Source organism: Orcinus orca, chromosome 8 (genome assembly GCF_937001465.1).
Source record: "Orcinus orca chromosome 8, mOrcOrc1.1, whole genome shotgun sequence".
Lineage (NCBI taxonomy): Eukaryota > Metazoa > Chordata > Mammalia > Artiodactyla > Delphinidae > Orcinus > Orcinus orca.
Genome location: NC_064566.1, coordinates 9536308 through 9556308, shown reverse-complemented (window position 1 = coordinate 9556308; position 20001 = coordinate 9536308). Strand labels below are relative to the sequence as shown.

General features: G+C 58.2%; 1 protein-coding gene across 2 annotated transcripts; it reads right to left on the bottom strand.

The window, feature by feature from the left end:
• Nucleotides 1–177: 177 nt before the first annotated feature.
• Nucleotides 178–15746, bottom strand: FADS3 (fatty acid desaturase 3). Of its 2 annotated transcripts, XM_004264201.3 has the most exons (12): nt 15308–15743; nt 6092–6202; nt 5397–5594; nt 4913–5014; nt 4658–4780; nt 4333–4393; nt 3699–3775; nt 3118–3215; nt 2671–2767; nt 2480–2559; nt 2170–2295; nt 178–503 (listed from the first exon to the last, which is right to left on the bottom strand). In XM_004264201.3, the coding sequence occupies exons 1-12, from the start codon at nt 15512–15514 to the stop codon at nt 452–454; spliced, it is 1332 nt and encodes a 443-aa protein (XP_004264249.1). In that variant the 5' UTR covers nt 15515–15743; the 3' UTR covers nt 178–451. The 2 variants fall into 2 exon arrangements, with proteins under 2 accessions (XP_004264249.1, XP_049569073.1); XM_049713116.1 differs by lacking the exons at nt 178–503; nt 2170–2295 and adding an exon at nt 2341–2419 and having other exon boundaries at nt 15308–15746.
• Nucleotides 15747–20001: the final 4255 nt, after the last annotated feature.

Genomic DNA, 20001 nt, shown 5'->3' with positions numbered 1-20001 from the left:
GGAACCAGGCCCTCAGGTGACCTGAGCCCAAGGCAGATGCCAGCTCCCTGACCCAGAGCGGAGCGCAACTCGGAAAGCCACCATCCACCACTACCCCCTCGCCCCACCAAGACCCTGACGGCCCAAGGATCTGCACTCCAGCTCCAAAATTCATGCGAACTCAATACTCTACTCCACAATACATCTGGGTTTGTTTTTATATAAAAATAACCTTTTCCCCTAAATTTTTGCGCTAGGAAAACATGCCATGCTCACCGTGTGGTTTTATACACCGTGCCCCCAGCCCTGGTCCCGTGGGGTCTAGAGCCATGGCCTCAGGGGCGTGGAGCAGGCGGGGAGGGGGCCCAGGACGGCGGGCAGGGTCCTCAGGCTGAGGCAGGGCAAGGTGGGGGCAGGTGGGGGAGCCCGGCTGGGTGGCTGGGTGGCGCTGGGGCCCTGGGTGCCGCTGCCTTCACTGGTGGAGGTAGGCTTCCAGCCACATGTTGCCAGACTTCTTCAGGGACCTGGGAGGCGGGGGGCAGGAAGAGGTAAGGGACTCAAGTGCAAATATTAACCCCTTCCCCCCACGATGAGGAGTGTGAGTAGAGATGTCCCCGTTCCCGGTGAGTCCCTGTCCCCTGGGGCAGGCAGCTGGGTGGGGCTGGAAGGGAGGATTGGGAGAGGAGGCTACACGTTCATTAACTGGAGCGGGACCTAGACCTTGAGTCGGGAGGGGGACAGCCAAGGCCAAGTCCAGGCAGGAACCAGGGTGGGCCTGTCTCTCCTTCACCCAGCTCTCTCTGTTGCTTCCTCCTGCTGAGCCCCGCTAAGGCTTGGGATCTGCCCACCAGTAGCCTGACATCAGGCAGAGGAACCAGAAACATCAAGAACTTGCTAGGAAACCCTATGCCAGGTGTCCTAAAGGGGCCATGCCAAGTGGCAGTGGCCCCAAGCATTGGGCTGGGAAGGGCCATGAAGAAGTAGGCGGGACTGGTGGCGCAGTGGTTAAGAATCCGCCTGCCAGTGCAGGGGACACGCGTTTGAGCCCTGGTCCATGAAGATCCCACGTGCCGCGAGCAACTAAGCCAGCGCGCCATAACTACTGAGCCAGCACTCTAGAGCCCGCAAGCCATGACTACTAAAGACCGCGCACCTAGAGCCCGTGATCGCAACAATAGAAGCCACCACAGTGAGAAGCCCGCGCACTGCAACGAAGAGTAGCCCCCGCTCACCGCAACTACAGGACGCCCACACGCAGCAACAAAGACCCAACACAGCCAAAAATTAATTAGTTAATTAAAAAAAAAGAAAAAAAGGAGAAGTAGGTGTTCCAACACCAGTATAGAAGGAAGGGCATCCAAGTAAAGGGAACAGCATGTGCTAAGGCACAGAGGTGGAAGAGCTCTGGCTGAGAATCCGGCCTCTGTTCCCCACGGCCAAGGCTACCATCAGGGCCAAGCCATGTCATCCCTGGACAGCTGCAGGAACCCCCACTCTGTTCTTTCTGCCCCATCAGTACATTCCCACAGCCAGAGCATCTTTCCAAAATCGTCCCCCTCCTCTACTCAGCAACTCTCCCACTCACCTAGCACACTCCTGCCTCAGGGCCTTTGCACGGCTATTCCTTTGCCCCAAATCTGCTTCCCCTAGATTTCTCCATGGCCAGCCCTCTCCCCTCCTCCCCGTCTTGCTCACACATTGCCTTCTTAATACCACCCACCGTGCCACCCCACTAAAAATTGCAACCCTGCCTGCACCACCCAGTCCCTCTCCTGCCCCCACCCTCAGGTTTTGTGGTTTTGTTTTGTTTTTTGCCGAAGCACTTCTCCCCTTCTCACATTTTCTGTAATTTACTTATTTTAACTGCCTTTTTTCTGTTTCCCCCGCTCAGATGTCAGCTCCAGGAAGGCAGGGATGTCAGCCTGTTTTGCTCACTGATATATCTGTAGCACCAAGGACAGGACCTGGGCCTATGGTAGGTGCTCCCTAAACCCTGGCTACGTGGGCGGACACTGGGAAGGGAGGTCACGGGCTGAGGGCAGAAAGGCTGATCGGAAAGGCCTTGGATGCCAGCTTCTACAGAGGAGCCCATGTGAGCTCAGAGAGCCAGGTGGGTGCTCAGGACGGGGCTGACCAGGCCGAGGGTGGGCAGGGGCCCCCAGGGAGCCACCGTGAGCAAAGAACCCTTACCCGATGATGTCCACCAGGGCGGTGAGGAAGGGCTTCACCTCGTAGCTGAGGCCGTGCTTGGCGCACAGGGCCTTGACCAGCGGGGCCACCCTGCGGTAGTTGTGCCTCGGCATCGTGGGGAAGAGGCTGGGGGCGGGGAGAGCGTGTGCTGGCACCCCCACCCACCCATCGCCCCCCGGGCCCCGCTCACCACCTCTCCCGGGCCCTCCAGGAAATCCAGGGCTCACGTCTCGGCCTCCCTGGGGGAAGACTGGACAGAGAGGCTCAGGCCTCACTCCCACCCCCGTGGGCCCCCAGGGCCCACGCTCACTGGTGCTCAATCTGGAAGTTGAGGTGTCCGCTGAACCAGTCAAGGAAGACAGAGGGCTCCACGTTGCAGGTGGCCGCCAGCTGCCAGGAGCGGGCGGGGCACACGTGAGGGGGCTGGCACGGAGCCCGACCCCGTGGCAGCCCCGTCAGCGCCCCCCTGCCTCTCCGCTGGGACCCGCCTCTGCTGCCCACCTGAGAGCTGGCCCAGTCCCGGTGCTTCTCGTGGCCGATCTCCTTGGGGATATGGTTCATCTGCGTGATCCACACGAACCAGTGGCTCTCCAGGACCCTGTGAGGGGAGGCCCAGGCGCTACCCCGCGTCCAGCTGACCACGCAGACCTGGGCCTCGGCTTCCCCATCTGTACTGCGGGATTGCGGCAAGCCCTCCCCGCTAGTGTTTAAAGCAGCTGAGTGGTGCAGGGGCCATTGCCAGGCTGCCAGAGTTGCCCTACTCAAGACGGGGGACACCCCCGGGGCCGCTTCCCTGAGGCCTGCCAGCCCCAGGATCTTGCCACTCGACAGCCCAGGGAGACAGTACTGTCCCCATTCTGCAGATGGGGACATGGAGAGCTGAGGTCAGGGGCCCCTGCCGCCCGTGTGTGAGCTCCCCACACCCCGCCATGCCAAACCTGGCCATACCTGACAGCCACAAAGAGGAACAGCGCCCCAGGAACACCGTAGAAGGGAATGTAGGAAAAGAGGAAGCGGGCGTAGAAGCTGGCGGCCCAGAGCAAGTCCTGTAGAGGAGGGAGGAGGAGGGCAGAGGCCTCGAGGCAGCCGGGAAGGGGAGCTGGGTCACCCTGGACGGCACGTCACCGCCCCTCTCTGGGCCTGGGTGTCTCAGCCCAGTAAGTGGATAGGATCCCTGCCCTGCCAGCCTCAGGGGGCTGACCACGGAGGTGAAGGTGCTGTGCAGGGGCGCGGGCTGAGGGAAGCCTTGCCCGGGAAGACAAATGCCTGGCAGAAGGGGCCCAGTGGATCCCTAGCCCCAGGGAGGACACCCCACCGTGAGAGACCCACAGCACGCCCTGTGCATACACCCGCTCTCCCCCTGCAACCACACACAGGCACACACTCACGCCCCCTGCGCGGGTGCACACGCCTACCGCACCATCACAGGCACACCTGTTTGCGCTGGTTGAGAGGGGCTGCCCCCTGACGCCCCACCTCCTGCCACCACAGCTGTACGCCCAGGGGACCCGAGCGGGGCCCCCACTCACCATCCACTGCATGCACACCAGCATGTACGCCAGGTTTTCCACCTCGAAGTTCACCAGGGTAAGCAGCGGCGGGCCGACTGCAAGGAGGGGCGTGAGAGGGCTCAGGGGTGGGGCGGGGCACAGGGCTGGGGGCGGGGCTCTGCTCCCCCAGGAAGGCCAGCGGCACTTGGCGCTGGTCCCATCCTGCTGGGATGAGCCCGCGTCACCCACAAGGCCCGGTCCTCACTCATTCCCTCCGTGTCTGAGCCTCTCCAGGCTGGTCCTCGCCCCGCCACCTCCTGTGCCTCTTCAGCAGGTCGGCCCCAGCCTTATACATCCGCGCCCTTTAATCCTCACCTTGTTGCCCCAACGATTGCCCTAGAGCTCTGGCTCGCCCTGCGGTGAGGGTAGGAAAGAACTCTGAAAGCTCCAGGCAAGACTGTGGTTGCTCCCTTCTGCCGGAAGGTACCCCGGGCAGAGGGAAGGGCTGGGGCAAAGGCCTGGCGATGGAAGTCGGCATGGGCTGCAGGCTAGGGCGACCAGAGAGAGGCCGGGAGAGACCTGGAGGTGCCGTGCTGAGGGGGCTGGAAGCGTCAGGTGGACCGTGCAGGCCCCGGCATGGCTCCCACCCCCAGGGGGACAAGCGGACACTCACTCAGGAAGAAGTACAGGTGCTGGTGGTTGTAGGGTAAGTATCTGCGCTTCTTCTTGCCGTACTGTGGGGACAGGCAGCCGTTGGGGAGGGTGGCTCTCCAGGCCCTCCTTGTCCCAGGCAGGGTCAGGGGGCCGGCTGGGGCCCAGGGGCCAAGGCAACTTTGGATTCTAGCCAACTGGGAAAGGGGGAAGGGGTACCACCAGAGCAGGGGCTCAGCCTGGAGCTACAGTCGGGGGCTGGGTCAGGGGCTGGGCCACAGCAGGGGGTTCAGGGACTACCAGTTCCCCTCTGCTGCAGGCCCAGCCCGAGCGTGTCCCCCATGCACCTCGACAGACGACTCCCCCAGAAGGAAGACGGGCGCCACGGTCACATCCGGGTCCTTGTGGAAGATGTTGGGCTTGGCGTGGTGCTGGAAGTGGCGGAAGTTCCACCAGTGGGCAGAGAAGCCCTGCAGGGGAGGGGGCTCTCAGGAGTGGGGCCAGGCCGCGCCCCCCTCTCCATGGCAACCACACACTTGCGCAGACCCAGTGTGGCCCCCCCACTAAGCCCCTGGCTGCCCACCACCTGCCCCCAGCCTCACCTTCAGCTGCCCCATCACAAACTGCTGGGCCACGTGGTTCCACCGGGACTTCCTGAAGATGGAGGTGTGGCCCAGATCGTGCTGCAGACACCAGCTCTGGGCCTGGGGAGACGCAGGGTCAGGAGCCGAGGCAGGGAGCCGCCTGGGCCCCGGCCAGCCCTCCCAGCTCGCAGGGCACCCCCAAAGCTGGCACTCCACTCTAGAGCCTAGTAGGCCAGTTTCCTCGGGAGGTCCAGGGGCTGCGGGTCTGTCATGGAGCTGTGGGCGGCAGCCGTCCAGCTCCCAGCCGTGTGCTCCCTCTGGGCTTATTAAGTAAAGAGCTTCCTTCACATATTGAAACTGTAGCTTGACCCACAGATACACACTTATGGGACTGGGCATTCATTCATTCATTCATTCAGCAAGTATGTCCCGAGTGTCCGTGTGTGCCAGGCCCTGTGTCTGTTGGTCAGTTTAGGTGTCTGCAAGACAGTGCTGGGGTCACCTGGGAGACGGCCAGGATGAGGGCGGCCAGGGTGCTGGGCACCCAGCCGGGGCCGAGGAGGTAGATGACGAGCCAGGCGAGCATCTCCATGGCCAGGATGTGGCCCAGCAGGAAAGCAAAGAACGTGGGCTTGGCCTCAAACAGCTTCATGTCCTCGACCGCCTGGCGCAGGGCTCGGAAATCCTCGATCAGCTGGGCCTGCCACGGCGGCACGGCCGGTCAGCCGAGGAAGCGAGGGAGGCCCCAGGCGTCCCCGGAACCCCCCCAACAGCCACTCCTCCCAGTGTCAGGACCCGTGGGTCTGTGGCCGAAGGGGACGGAGGGACCAGAGTGCCCAGCCTGGGGTGTGAGCTGGGTTGCTGGCTGGCGGCAAAGGCTCCTCCGCCACCCACAAAAGGTGTGGGGTACCTGAGAAGCAGGGAGAACCCCGAGAGTGCAGCTCATCAAAATCCTCATCATAGATGGGGCTGCAGAGCCCAGAGCAGGGAAGGGGCTTGCCTGGGGTCGCCCGGCAAACGCTGGTGCGGGTGTCCCTACAGCTCTGCCTGCAACTGTCTGCCCAGGAAGGGATGGCAGAGCCAGCCTTGGCCCCAGGGCCCCTTGGGATAATTCCAATGAAGCTGCCACTGGCAACGCCTTCCATCCCCTCCAGCCCCCCCCACTGGGGGCTTAGCCTCCACCAGGGCCCTTCTCACATTCTGGGGTCCATCCTGGCTGGGCTCCTCCGGGGCCAGCTCTCCAATCAGCAGGGGCTGCAGGAACTTGCGCACAAAATTGAGGTCCTGGTGGAAGGCGTGGAAGGCATCCTGAAGGAGAGCAGACAGTCAGGTGGACAGACAGACGGCTGGAGTAGCACCCAGAGGCAGCAGGCAGAGACAAAGTGGAAGGGCTGTTGATGCAAGGGCAGAGCAGACAGACGGACAGGCAGGCAGGCAGGCAGTCCCCTGGTGTTTCAGCCGTCACAGAAATAGGACCACACGGGTCAGCCTTGCCTGTGAGCCCTCCCTGGTCCTCCCCAGACCTTGGGTGCCCCAACAGACACCCCTCGCCTGCCAGGATCCAGCTGTTTCACGCCACCATGGGGCCCTTCCCCAAATTTGGTCGGGTATTTTAAAATCTGGACTAACAGGGGACTTCCCTGGTGGTCCAGTGGGTAAGACTCTGTGCTCCCAATGCAGGGGGCCCGGGATCGATCCCTGGTTGGAGGAACTATATCCCACACGCATGGCGCAACTAAGAGCCCGCGTGCTGCAACTAAGACCCGGCGCGGCCACAATAATAAATAAATAAATAAATGTATTTTTTAAAAGTCTGGATTGGGACTTCCCTGGTGGCGCAGTGGTTAAGAATCCGCCTGCCAATGCAGGGGACACAGGTTCGAGCCCTTGTCCGGGAAGACCCCACGTGCCACGGAGCAACTAAGCCCGTGCGCCACAACTACTGAAGCCCGCATGCCTAGAGCCTGTGCTCCGCCACAAGAGGAGCCACGGCGATGAGAAGCCCGCGCACCGCAACGAAGAGTAGCCCCCGCTCGCCGCGACTAGAGAAAGCCCGGGCGCAGCAATGAAGACCCAATGCAGCCAAAAATAAATAAATTAATTAATTAATTTAAAAAAATAAATCAGGATTTACAGAAAGTTCTCCCTGGAAGACTCTGATTCCTTTCCTGAAAGGGTTTGACTTTTCCAAAAAGATCACTGGAAAGCTTTCTTGAAATCATATGCTTTTCTACTGGGTCACAAACATCAGATTAATCACCTTTCACAAACACAAGCAGTGGGTAAAACGTGGGTGAGGGAACTTGCAATTGACGAACAATGGGCCACCGGGAGAAAAAACAATCAGTCGAGGACCACACAGCCCGAAGATGCTCAAACAGTTAAACTCGCTTGATTTTAAAAGCAGGAGTGGAAAATATAAGTTTTTTAAACAGTAAGTTAAATAAACAATCTAACATTCCTGTGATTCTCTGTCATGGGGGCAGGGTGCAGAGCAGGAGAAGGGGTTGGAGGAAGAGAGCGACCCCAGGAAAGATAAAGGGCTGTGGAAAGGGACCGGTCAGGAAGTGACCCCGACCTCTAGCACCGGGCAGTTCTGAAGTGTGAGTAAACTTGAACTTCACGCTTGGGACTCACTCAGTCTTCCTGATCTAGCCCTGGTGTCACTGGCTCATTGCTGTTCACAGCTCTTCAACCCATTTTTATCTTTGCACTTTCGGAGACTCTCTCTGAGAGAGCCAACCCCCAGCCGGCCAGCAGCCTGAACTGTGGAAGCAGCACCTGGAGTAGTGGCGGGTCCCCTTGGGCCGGGGAAGGTGACTGCTGGCTGCTAGTGAGCCTAGCAGTGCCTGGTGGGTGTTAAAACAGCAGGGCCCCTGTACTCACTTCAGGACATCCCACACCGTCCCATCCCCGGGGACAGAAGCACCTCAGGCCCCTCCAGCTCCCACCTGAAGGCCACCCCTGCAGGATTCACCCGAGGGGTCCCCTTTCTTGCTGCCTGCTCTCTTACTGGCGCAGGGCAGTCTGAGGACCTGGGGGCTCAGAGGATGTAGCTTCTGGGATAACCTAGGCCCTTGGGAAGGCTGACTTGGGGCCCCTCCGCGGAGCTCATAATAGGGGAAGGGGTTGTATAGGTACAGACCTCACCCTTACAACGGAAGAGCCTTGATGGGGCAGCGCCCCTGGGAGGGGGGGGAGGGGAAGCTGGCCCCACAGGAAGCTGCCCGGGCGCTGGCCTACTGGGGAGCCGCAGGAGCGGCACTGGCTGGGGAGCTAAGAGGAAGATTGCTCTTGTGGTTGGTTGACCCCGCTTACTGTGACCTTGAGCGAGTCTGTTCTCCTGCCTGGAACTAGGCAAATCCAGGGGGAACATCAAAGGGGCGCACCCCCAGGGCCTTTCGGGCTCTGGACTATAGAGCACTAAGGTTTTTTTCTTTTTCTTTATAGTCAAACACACATAAAATTGACCATCGTCACCATTTTGAAGTGTACAGTTCAGTGGCATTAAGTGTACTCACACTGTTGGGCAACCATCACCGCCATGCATCTCCAAACCTTTTTCATCTTCCCCAGTTGAAACTCTGTCCCCATGAGACCCTAGCTCACCATTTCCACCTCCCCCCGGCCTCTGGAAACCACCGTGCTGCTTTCTGTCTCTACGAATTGACTCACAGAAACTTCCCTGGCGGTCCAGTGGTTAAGACTCCGCGCTTCCACTGCAGCGGGCACGGGTTCCACCCCTGCTCAGGGAACTAAGATCCCACCTGCTTCGAGGTGCGGCCGAAAAAAGAACAATTGACTCGTAGAAGAGGAATCATACAGTATTTGTCCTTTTGTGACGAACCTGTCACTTAGCATCATGTCTTCAAGGTTCATCCATGAGTGGCATGTCAGAATTTCCTTCCTTTTTAAGGCTGAGCGAGCGCTGACTCTGATTACCTCTCGTTTTCTTTGAAACCGCCCTGGTGGCACACAGAGGCACACGGCATGCTACAAAGAGCGTGACACCAGAGGTGCACACGTGTCACGGAAGTGCAGTGCCTTAAGGGTGCGCCTCCACGCGTGCAGACACCACCACCGACCCACTAAGGCTCCCAGACACGCTTGGGAATACGCGCACAGGCAAGGCCACAAGAACACCCAGACAGACACGGCCTGGCACACACACAGACTCACAGAGCAGATGTGTGTGCGGTGGCTCCGGCCCCAGGCTTCCCTCTCTCCCAGCCCCGCGCTCTCACGACCTCTGTGTCTGTTCTGGGGCCGCCCCAGCGCCCGGCAGACCTCAGATGCTCCAGGGCCATGCTGAGGAGCTGCGGGAGCAGCTCTCCCTCCCCAACTCCTTTCCCTTGGTCCTGGTTCACCCAAGCCAGGCCTGGAAATGCCCTGAAGGAGGACAGAGCCAGGCTTGCCCGAGGGACCCCCAGCCAGGCATGTCCTTTGCACTGAGGACGGAAGTTGTGCGCCCCCTCAGGTCCGGGCAGGGACATCCCAGAGCTGGTGGACAAGCCTTCTGCTGGTGGGTGGGAAAGCGCGGGGCTGTGCCAGGTCCTCAGATAGCAGCTCGGGCTCCTGGGGCTGGGTGGGCACTGCTGAGCCTACGCTTCTTGCAGTCTGAGTACCAACAAGGTGGGTCCCTGGCCGCAGACCAAAACCTCAGCAAACAGCTTTTCCTGGAACATTGGCTGGGGCCATGTGACTCGGTCCTCTTTGGCCTCTGTTTAAGGATTCAGGAGCTGGGCAGAAGACTCAGAGAGGTTGAGCCACTTACCCAAGGTCACACAGCTCCATTTGATGGAGGTTGGACCAGAACTTGGTCTGACCGTAAAACTGTGCTTGTGGCCACTCGGCAGTAGCCCCAGGGTGGCCACTCCTGGTCAGAGGGGAGGCAGTGGGTCTCCTAGGTGGAGGGAAGGGGCCCTCGTCACGAGGCTGGTCACCATCCCGAGGAGCCAAGGATCTGGCTGCTCGGAGACCGGGCTGTGGGGGTCGGGACGGTGGTCCTGGTGCTTCTGGGGCTGCACTGACCAAGTTTCAGTGTACTGCAGGAGGCCCCACCCCTGATGCGCCTGGAAACGTCCTCCTAGGGGCATAGGTGCAAACTTTGTGACCCTCCCCCACAGGGATGGCAACTGAGGCCTCTCACGGGTTCTTGGAACAGAGTTGGGTGAAACTTGTAGAATTCAAACGATGTCTCTAAACATAAGCTGCGGTTGACAGGGACAGGCCCTTGTTCACAGGGGTGGCCTCAGAGCCCTGCACGGAGCTGGGGCAGGATGGCAGGTGTGCGTAAGTGGGCAAGGAGCTCACAAGCCAGGCGTCTGAACCATTCTGCCCGTGAGGGAACAGAGGCTCTGGCCTGCCCAGGTCAGAGTTTGTAGTGGCAGAGCTGGGATTCGAATCCAGGTCTATCTTCTGTGACGTCCCTGCTCTCCCAGGACAGAGCTCCCACCCAGCCTTGCTTCAGTCCCTGGAAGCCTCAGAGTGGCTCCTGCCCTGCCCCCAGCCCCGCCTTGAACTCCAGGTAGCAGCTGGTTAAGGGTGGGAGTGGGGAGACTCAGGAGCCAGCCTGCAGGGGATGGAATCTGAGCCGCCACTTAGGAGCTGAGCCCTGGAGCCACAGACAAGGTCGCACCCCCTCTCCATCCTATATTTTTTCAGTAAATCGGGAACCACAAATACCCATCTCGTGGAGCTGCTGGGAGGACTGAGTCAGTGCAGGCAGAGCACTTAGAATGGGCCTGGTGTCCCGTGAGATTCAGGCCCGCAGGCCTGAGGCAGGAGGGTGGAGGTGCGCCCTGCTGGTCACTGTCCTGGCCAGCCTGAGGCTAGGAAACAGGAGGGGCTGGCAGCCTCCTTCCACCCCAGAGATAAGGTAGGGGCGGGGAGCATTTCTGGTGACTTCTCCAAAGAATCTGGAATGTTCCAGATCAGGAAGGGGGTAGAGCAGGGAAGGAAGCAGGGCTGCTGGGGGCTCAGGTGGTCTGGGTCTGCTCCTCTTAACCTCAGCTCAGGAGGCAGCAGGGGGTTGTGAGGATGGGAGAGTGGACACACCCAGGAATTTCTTCCTCCCTCCCTCTCCTGGGTGGGAAGATAAAGCAGGATCTCACGCCCAGGTCAGATGCTCCTTCCCATCCTCTCCCTGGGTCTCCTCACAGGAGGCCAATGGGGAGGCACTATCAGTATCCCCATTTTATAGATGAGGAAACTGAGGCCAAAGGGCACACAGCCCTGAACATGAGCATCAACTCCCGCTGGAGCAGCAGAGCCCAGCTCAAGGACGAATGTCCTCAGGAAGTTGCCCCTGTCCCCCCAGCACCCCTGGTCCCTGGTGACAGGTGTGGTGGTGGTGGTGGGGTTCCTCCATCCAGCACCCTTGGCCTCACAGGTGTCACTGACCCCGCGGTGGCCTGAAGTGGCCAGGCCCTCTGGCCCTGGGTCCTCTCTCCACCACTGAGCTCTGGCTCTTTCCCGCTGCTGTTTCCTGAGAAACCCATGGCTGCCACTTGGGCATCCTTGGGAGGAAATGCAGAGGGACTGCCGGCGTGCTTAGGATACTAGCATCCCCACCCCTGCTCCCCAAGTTCCTGCCCAGCACCATATGATCCGACGCCTCCCCCAGGGCACTGCCATCCCCCTCTTGCCCCACCAGGGGCCTGGGTGGGTGGGGACATTGCAGAAAACACCCACAGAGCCCAGAGAGGTCACACTCCACGGGGAGTGGCGCTTAGGCAGCTCTCGAGGCAGCTGGCGTGGTAAGCGGAAGCAGAGTACGGCTTCCTCAGCTCTGGAGCCAGGTTGTCTGAGCTCCTGGCCAGCCCCTGTCTCCGGCCCCACCCTCGCTCCACAGCCTCAGATCTGCCCAGATCTCCCAGATACAAACCCCACCCTCCAAGCCCAAGGACAAAGGCCCTGCCCTTTGAGGGTTCCAAGAAGGTCCCTTCAAATCACCCGTATTCAACCTCAGTCTCCTCATCTGCAAAGTGGGCTAACGCTAGGACTACCTCTGAAGCTTGTTTTCTCGAGACCACACTGAGCTAAATCCTAATGGTTCCTGTTGGTGTGCGTGAGCCCACAGCATCACCTGCCCCCTGCCCTGGACGTACCTGCACGCCACGGCCCAGGTGAATGGCCACCTCTTCCAAGCGGCCTCCCCTGGGGAGGGCAGGTCCCCACCATCTCTTCTCTTAATGCCTCCCCCTTCTCCTAGGAGGCTCTGCCTTCCCCCTCCTCATTAGGGATCTGTTTAAATGTATATCAGATTCCCCTGGCTTCCCGGCTCTGCCCTTCAAGCTCCCCTTAGAATAAAACAAAAGTCCTGCTTCCCCTGCTACCTCTGGACCACACTGCCTGCCCTTCTCCTCACTGCTGTGCTCCAGCCATGCTGATAGCTGATAGCCTTGCTGTTCCTTAAATGCACGGAGTCCCACCTCCGAGCCTTTGCCCTAGCTGGTCCCTCTGCCAAGGAACATCCTCCTAGCAGATTTTTTTTTTTTTTTTTTTGTCCCGCAGCACGTGGGTTCTTAGTTCCCCGACCAGGGATCAAACCCGTGCCCCCTGCAGCGGAAAAGCGGAGTCCTAACCACTGGACTCCCAGGGAAGTCCCTCCTAGCGCATTTTTTTGTTCACAGCTGTATCTTCAGAGGTTAGAACAGGGTTTGGCACGTAAGATATGCTCGTTGCATATCTGCTGTTGGATTTAATGATTTGATAATTGAAGAATGAATGAATGAATGAAATAAACAGCTAAGTGGCAGTGAAGCGGGTGGTTAAGAGCATGGGCTGTGGATTCAAATCCCAGACCCATCATTTAATTTCAAGTCACTTTGTCTCTCTGAGTCTGTTTTCTCATCTTTAAAATGGAAATAGCAGTAACAGTACCTGTCCCATAGAGGTATCATGAGGATTCAGAGAGGGAGTATCTATAAATCAAGCACTGAATTCAGAGCCCGGCACACAGTAGGTGCTCGGCACCCAGGCCTGGTAAACTCACGATCAGCAGCGGCTGGGCCTCACCCCTCCATGGCTGGCTCCACTAGTCTCAGGCCGCCTGTGACTCTTAGACAAACCTGGCCCAAGGCCCAGAGCACTCTCCCCAGGGTACCCGGCTTTGTATCCCAGGATGGCCACAGACTGACTTCACGGCGCAGGAACTCTGGGCATTTCCTGGCAGGAAGGCTTTTGTGGCGTGAACAGGAGAACAGCTGATGGGCAGCAGGGGCTGCTAAAAGGTGGCTGCGGGAACAGAGCCCGGCAAGATGGCTGCCCCACCCCCACCTGTGTTCCAGGGCCGGGGATGGCGTGCCTGGGGTCTGGGCTGGACCACACAGGGCACTGGGGTGATCTGATCCCTGCTCTGCCCTGTGGGCCCACCACAGACAAAGACTGGGGTCCCCCAACCCCAGCCTCCTTACAACCCCTTTGGCCTGAACAGACCAGGTATTTCTGGCAACTCCAGCCCAGGGTTTGGGGCCTCGGGGAAGCTAAGAGATGGCCTAACATCATGTCCTGTTACAGCCATGAACGAACCAGACAAGGTCACCCAGCAAAGACGTGGCTATGCCATGGCTGTCCACTGCACTCTACAGTCTGCAGGGCACACTCCCACTTCTCAGCCGGCAACGCAAACTGACCAGGAACAACTATATAGCAGCTCCGGGGCCACGGAGCTGAGAAGGCACAGTCCTGCCCTCCGCCGGCTCACTGTCTGGCCCAGCTGTCCCCACTTTACAGATGAGGAAACTGAGGTTCAGAGGAGTGATATGCCTTGGCTCCAGGTCCCTCAGAGCCTCCAACAGCAGAGCCGGGACCTGGCCCCAGGGAACGGACAGAGTGTTTTAATGGAAATGGGAAAACAGACCTTACTGGTGATGAATCAGTGAGAAACCTGTCACGGGGGGGGGGGGGGGGGTCTCAGGGTCTAGAGCTAAATGGGGTTCCCACACGGGAGGGCCCCCAGCACAGACCTGGGCACCAAGCGGGAAAAAACGATTCGTAAATATTCTCCATCGTCTTCCTCTTGCCAGCCTCCATCCTGTCCGACAGGTCAGAGGTTGAAAAAAGGCCAGAGTAGCTGCCCCCAGCATCCCGGAGGGGTGGCCAGGGCTCAGCCAGGCTGAGGGGGGAGGGGCTGTGGCACCTCACGCCCCCCGCGCCCTGGCAGCAACACACACATGTATAACCACGCGCACAAACACATGCCTCGTTCGCACATGTACAGGCCTAACACGGTCACGCACTCCCTGGCCCACAGTCAGCTCCAACGCCGTGGCCACCGCCGGGCCGCCCGGCACTACCCACAAGGCTTTCCCGGTCAGCTTCTAGAGTTTCAGGAGGTTTCTGACCCTAACCTCTCAGCTTCCTGGGGAAGTGAGGAAGAGACACTTTCCCCCCTAAAAGAGTCCCAGGAAGGTTGCGCAAGCCACGGGAGAAGGCAGTGGGCAGAGAGCAGATGTTTCTGGCAACAGGGGCACTGACCCTCCTGCGACGGGACACAATCGCTTTTGTTATCTGAAGTTCCGCCAGTTAGGGATTCATCCCCTGGAATCTTGAAGACCTTCCTGGTACCCAGTGTGACCAGCCTAGAATTCTGGATGGTCAAGGACAGAGTGTCACGGCCCCAGGTCCTATTGTCCAGATGGGGGACTGTGGGAAAAGGAGCTGGTGAGGAGTCTCATTCTGATGCTGCTCTGCCAGATGGTCCCACTGGACAGGCCACATTCCTCCTTGACCAGAACATGTCTGAACGTGGCTGGAAAGGGGAAGCTGGGGTCCACAGGGGCCAGCCTGTTCCTGGGGTGAACGTGCTTCCCAAAGAGGCCCACCCAGCCTGACAAGCGAAATTCTCCCCCATGCAGCTGTTAGCCCAGGAGAGGTGAGTCACAGCTCCTCAGAGCCATTTACAGCAGCTCTTGGGAGCCACAGACCTCTAGGCCTCACTCAAGCTTTGCTGCCCAGCCTCCAGCCTCTGATGGCAGGCACATCCTTGCCAGCCCCTGGGGAACCCGCCCTACCTCTGGCATCCAGCAAGCGCTCGGCATGAAGAGCCTGGTCTGGGAGAGCCAGCACTGAGAGGAGGAACCTCAGAGCATCAGGGAGCCCCCTCACCAAGGGCCAGTGCTTTCTGCCATGACACACCCACCTCTGAGAGCCCCTTCCTCCCCGCACAGCTCTGCTCCAGACCAGCCCTGGTCCACTGCCGGGGGTATGGGTCCTCCATGCTGATGTGGTCTCCCTACTCCACATCAGGCCCCGGCTAGTAGATCCCAACTCTGGGTCCCCGGCCGGGAGGTCAAAGGTCAGCGAGAGTAAGAAGGATGCTAAGGCCCCGCCGGTGGAGCAGGGCACGGTGCCCACGAGCAGGCCCCAGCGAGCGCTGGGCTCTACCCCGCCAGCGGTGGGCGGCCTTACCGTGGCGTCCTCGGCGCCGTGGTGGCCGATGAGGCGGCTGCCCCCCGGGTGCCGCTGTGCCCAGCGGCTGATGTCGTAGACGCGACGCTCGATGACCAGCCACTTGTCGCCTGGCAGGTTGTGCGGGCGGATCTGCTCCCAGCGGAAGGTGGGCAGCGTCGCCCCCAGCTGCGCAGGTCCCCCTCCGGGCTCCCCGACGCCGCCCATGGCTGCGTGCAAAAGTCCTCGCGAAGCCGGGACCTCGCCGAACGAGACCTCTTGAGGAGCGAGGCCGCGTTCAGAGACCTCCTCCGCCGCCACCCGCTGCTCCGCGGCACCGCCCTGCCGCTGCGGCCGCCGTACGAGCGTGCGCCGGGCTGTCTGCCGGCAACTTTTCACTCCCTTATAATCGCGCTGACAGCACTCGCCTCGCCCTCCCCGCACCCCGGCCCCTGCCGCCGCCCCGTACCCGCCCCAATCCCGGCGCAGCGCCTTGGCCCCCATTGGCTGCGCCGCGCTCTGGCGGGGCTGGCGGGGAGGGCCGTGTCGAGGCTGGCGAGCCCCGCCCGCGAGGCTCCGCGGCCACAACACCCTGGCCTGCGGGGGGCACCGTCCGCAGCCGGGCTTTGCGCTCGGCAGTGCGGGGGCGGGGCGGGGCCGGAGGGACGGAAAGCCCACAGCCGGCGTCCGCCGCGCCCTCGGGGGTCCGGTCCGCGCCCAGTGGGGCCCAGAACAAGAGTCTGCGAAGAATGGGCTTCCCGCCGCGCCTCCTAGAACGTTAAACCCTGAGCGCTCAGAGGTGGGGACACTACCTAGGGGTGACCATAAACAGCTCTCAAACCATGGGTCCCCAGAATCGGCTCAGCGAGGCCCCTCTATCGGGGCTGAGGTTACTGGCCTGACCGCCCTCCCCCCGCCCCGCCCATCTATGGAAGTCGGTGGGCTTCCTGCCTTTGGAGCTGCAGGGTCGGTGATGCCTTGGGATGGCCATTGGGGCAGAAGGGGAGCAGGGGCGCCAGAGTGGGGAGTGGGGTGCTGTCATTCACCGGATGTGGTTGCTCTACTGGCTGGCTTGCGGTACCCTTGCCTACTTTTTACTTAAATTCCTTCTGAGAGTGTAGGTTGCTCCCCTACACTTTGTAGTTTTTTTGAGACAAAGGTACGTGTTCCTAAAAGTTAAGAATTCACACCTAACAGCGAATGAAATCAGGCTAAGGTTATGCTACAGGGCAGGAAGTGTCAAACTTGAGTGCACGTCAGAATCATCAGAGGGCCTGTCAAGACACTGACTGCTGGGCTCATCCCCGGAGTGGGACTCAGCAGGTCTGCTTTGGGGGCAGAGAATCGTGTTTTAACAAGTTCCCAGGTGATGCTGATGTGGTGATGCGGATGTCCTGGTTGGGGGAACACACTTTGAGAACCCTAAGTACAGTTCTCTGATGTGCTAAAATTTTATTTTCGTTTAACACTTTGTAGGAAATCATTGTCACTAACGTTTGTGGGACAGCTTGGGCAGGACCCAAAGAAGGGCTTGAGGGGTCGTGTGGGTTCTCCTTGGTACCAGGAGCACCTGCATTCGGTTGCCAGGACAACCAGTAAGGCCTTGTCGCCAGCACAGCCATAGGCGGCCTGAGCCCTCTCCACTCAGGCATCCTCGAGCCCCCTCCCTGAGCATGTGCAGGGATAGAGGAATGTGGTTGGCAGCTAAGGCTGGAGGTGACGGCAGATGCCCCTGCCCCCACCACGTTCACACATGGGCACAAGGATGGAGGAGGCGTGGCCCTCACCCTGTCTTCAGCAGCCATCAGTGGTCAGTTGCTGACACCTGACCCGTTCCCTGGGCCCGAGCCTGGTGTCAGCTCATGTGAGGTAGCGGGGAATTAAGTGGGTTAGAACCTTCACTTGCCCCAGCTGCCCCCAGAGAGATGAGGCAGATGAAGGCCCTCATAGGATCCCCTTGGAGGTAAAGCAAGGACAGGGCTCAGGGCCAGGCCATTGCCTCCAGCTACTTCATCCCAACAGGGGGAGAGAGATGGCTGAACCCTCCTGCCACCTGGAGTTGAGTGGCTAAAAGCCGGAACTACGTCTCCTCCCCAGAGCCCAACCAGCAGCTTCCCACATTTCTCTGCAGGCCTTAGGGACTTCCATAGCCTCTCTGGGCTTCAAACCAGTGGAGCTGGCAACTTTCCTGGAGTCAGGGGCCCTGGGGAAACTAGGGATTCCATTGTCTCCAAACCCCCATCAGGGCAGCGAGGCCCCTCAGGCTACTTGGAAAGAGTGAGGGACTACTTGACATTCCTGAGCTGCCAAGGGGCCACTGTCAGGGTTTAGGCAGGGGGAGGGGGAAGTATACAAAAGGCAAGGGAGGGTCTGGCCAGCTGGAGCAATTTTTTGGGGGGGCACATGAGGTTTGAAGAGAGCCCCTGTCCCAGCCCCTGCTGGGCTTCTCCACGAGCTGCTACACAGCCTCTTGGACACACTGAAGTCTCCACACCCCTACAGTGCCACCAGCCACTGTCCTGGGGTCAAATGATGTTTGTGTAGGCCGCGTAGGGGCGACAGTGGCCCAGTCGGGCAAATTTCCGAAAAACTCTGCGCCTACCAAAAAGAGCAGTCACAAAGCCCAGGCGTTTGTTCTCCAGCAGACGCGCAAAGGGGACCCAAGTCAGAGCTTTGCGATTTGGCTTTGAGTTAAAGCTCACCACTTTTCGAGCTTGGTTATTAGGCCCTAGACACAACTACTCAGTGAAGAGTTATTATTCATTATTCAAGAGCCCTAGCAGCCATGAAAGACTCTCCCTGGAGGCATCACTATGATGGAACAGTAGAGCTCCTTAGAATACCCCGTAGTAAAAAAAAAAGAGGCTGTGTACAAATGGCCAATTGGCATATGAAAAGATGCTCAACATCACTAATCTCAGAGAAATGCAAATCAAAACTACAATGAAGGGGGCTTCCCCCGGTGGCGCAGTGGTTAAGAATCCGCCTGTCAATGCAGGGGACACGGGTTCGAGCCCTGGTCTCACATGCCATGGAGCAACTAAGCCTGTGCGCCACAACTACTGAGCCTGTGCTCTAGAGCCCCCCAGCCACAACTACTGAGCCCACATGCCGCAACTACTGAGGCCCGTGTGCCTACAGCCCGTGCTGCACAACAAGAGAAGCCACCGCAATGAGAAGTCTGTGCACCGCAAGAAGAGTAGCCCCCCACTTGCCACAACTAGAGAAAGCCCGCACGCAGCAACAAAGACCCAACACAGCCAAAAATAAATTAATTAATTTAAAAAACAAAACAAAAAACTACAATGAGGTACCACCTCACACCAGTCAGAATGGCCATCATTAAAAAGTCTACAAAAAAAAAAGTCTACAAATAACAAACGCTGGAGAGGGTGTGGAGAAAAGGGAACACCCCTACACTGTTGGTGGGAATTTAAGTTGGTGCAGCCACTGCGGAAAACAGTATGGAGATTCCTCAGAAAACTAAAAATAGAATTACCATATGATCCAGCAATCCCACTCCTGGGCATATATCCAGACAAAACTATAATTTAAATAGATACATGTGGGACTTCCTTGGTGGTGCAGTGGTTAAGAATCCGCCTGCCAATGCAGGGGACACGGGTTTGATCCCTGGCCTGGGAAGATCCCACATGCAGTGGATCAACGAAGCCTGTGTGCCACAACTACTAACACTGTGCTCTAGAGCCCACGAGCCACAACTGCTGAAGCCCACGTGCCTAGAGCCTGTGCCCTGCAACAAGGGAAGCCACTGCAATAAGAAGCCCGTGTACCACAATGAAGAGTAGCCCCCTCTCACTGCAACTAGAGAAAGCCCGCATGCAGCAACAAAGACCCAAAGCAGCCAAAAATAAATAAAATAAGTAAATTTATAAAAATAAATAAATAAATGGTAGGGACTGTGTTTTATACAAAAGAAAAAAAAAAGATACATGCACCCCTATGTTCATAGCAGCACTATTCACAATAGCTAAGACATGGAAACAACCTAAATGTCCACTGGCAGATGAATGGATAAAGAAGATGTGGTACATATATACAATGGAATACTACTCAGCCATAAAAAAGAATGAAATACTGCCATTTGCAGCAACATGGATTCAACTTGCAATTATCATGCTAAATGAAGTAAGAAAGACAAATACCATATGATATCACTTATATGCGGAATCTAAAATATGACACAAATGAACCTACCTACAAAACAGAAACAAAGTCAGGGACATAGAGAATAGATTGGTGGTTGCCGAGGGGTGGGAGAGGGTAGGAGTGGAAAAGTATGGGATTAGTAGATGCAAACTGGTATATATAGAACGCATAAACAACAGCAGGATAAGGTCCTACTGTATAGCACAGAGAACTATTGAATATATTCCATATCCTGTTATAAACCATAATGGAAAAGCATATGAACAAGAATGTGTATATATGTATAAATGAGTCACTTTGCTGTACAGCAGTAATTAACACAACATTGGAATTCAACTATACGTCAATTAAAAAAAACCAATAAGATATCACACAGCCATTAGGATGGCTATTATCAAAAAACACCAGTGCAACAAGTGTTAGCAAGGATATTGGAACCCTTGTACACTGTTGGTGGCATTGTAAAATGGTGCATCTGCTACGGAAGACAGTATGAAGTTTCCTCAGAAAATTAAAAGTAGAACTACTATATGGGGGCTTCCCTG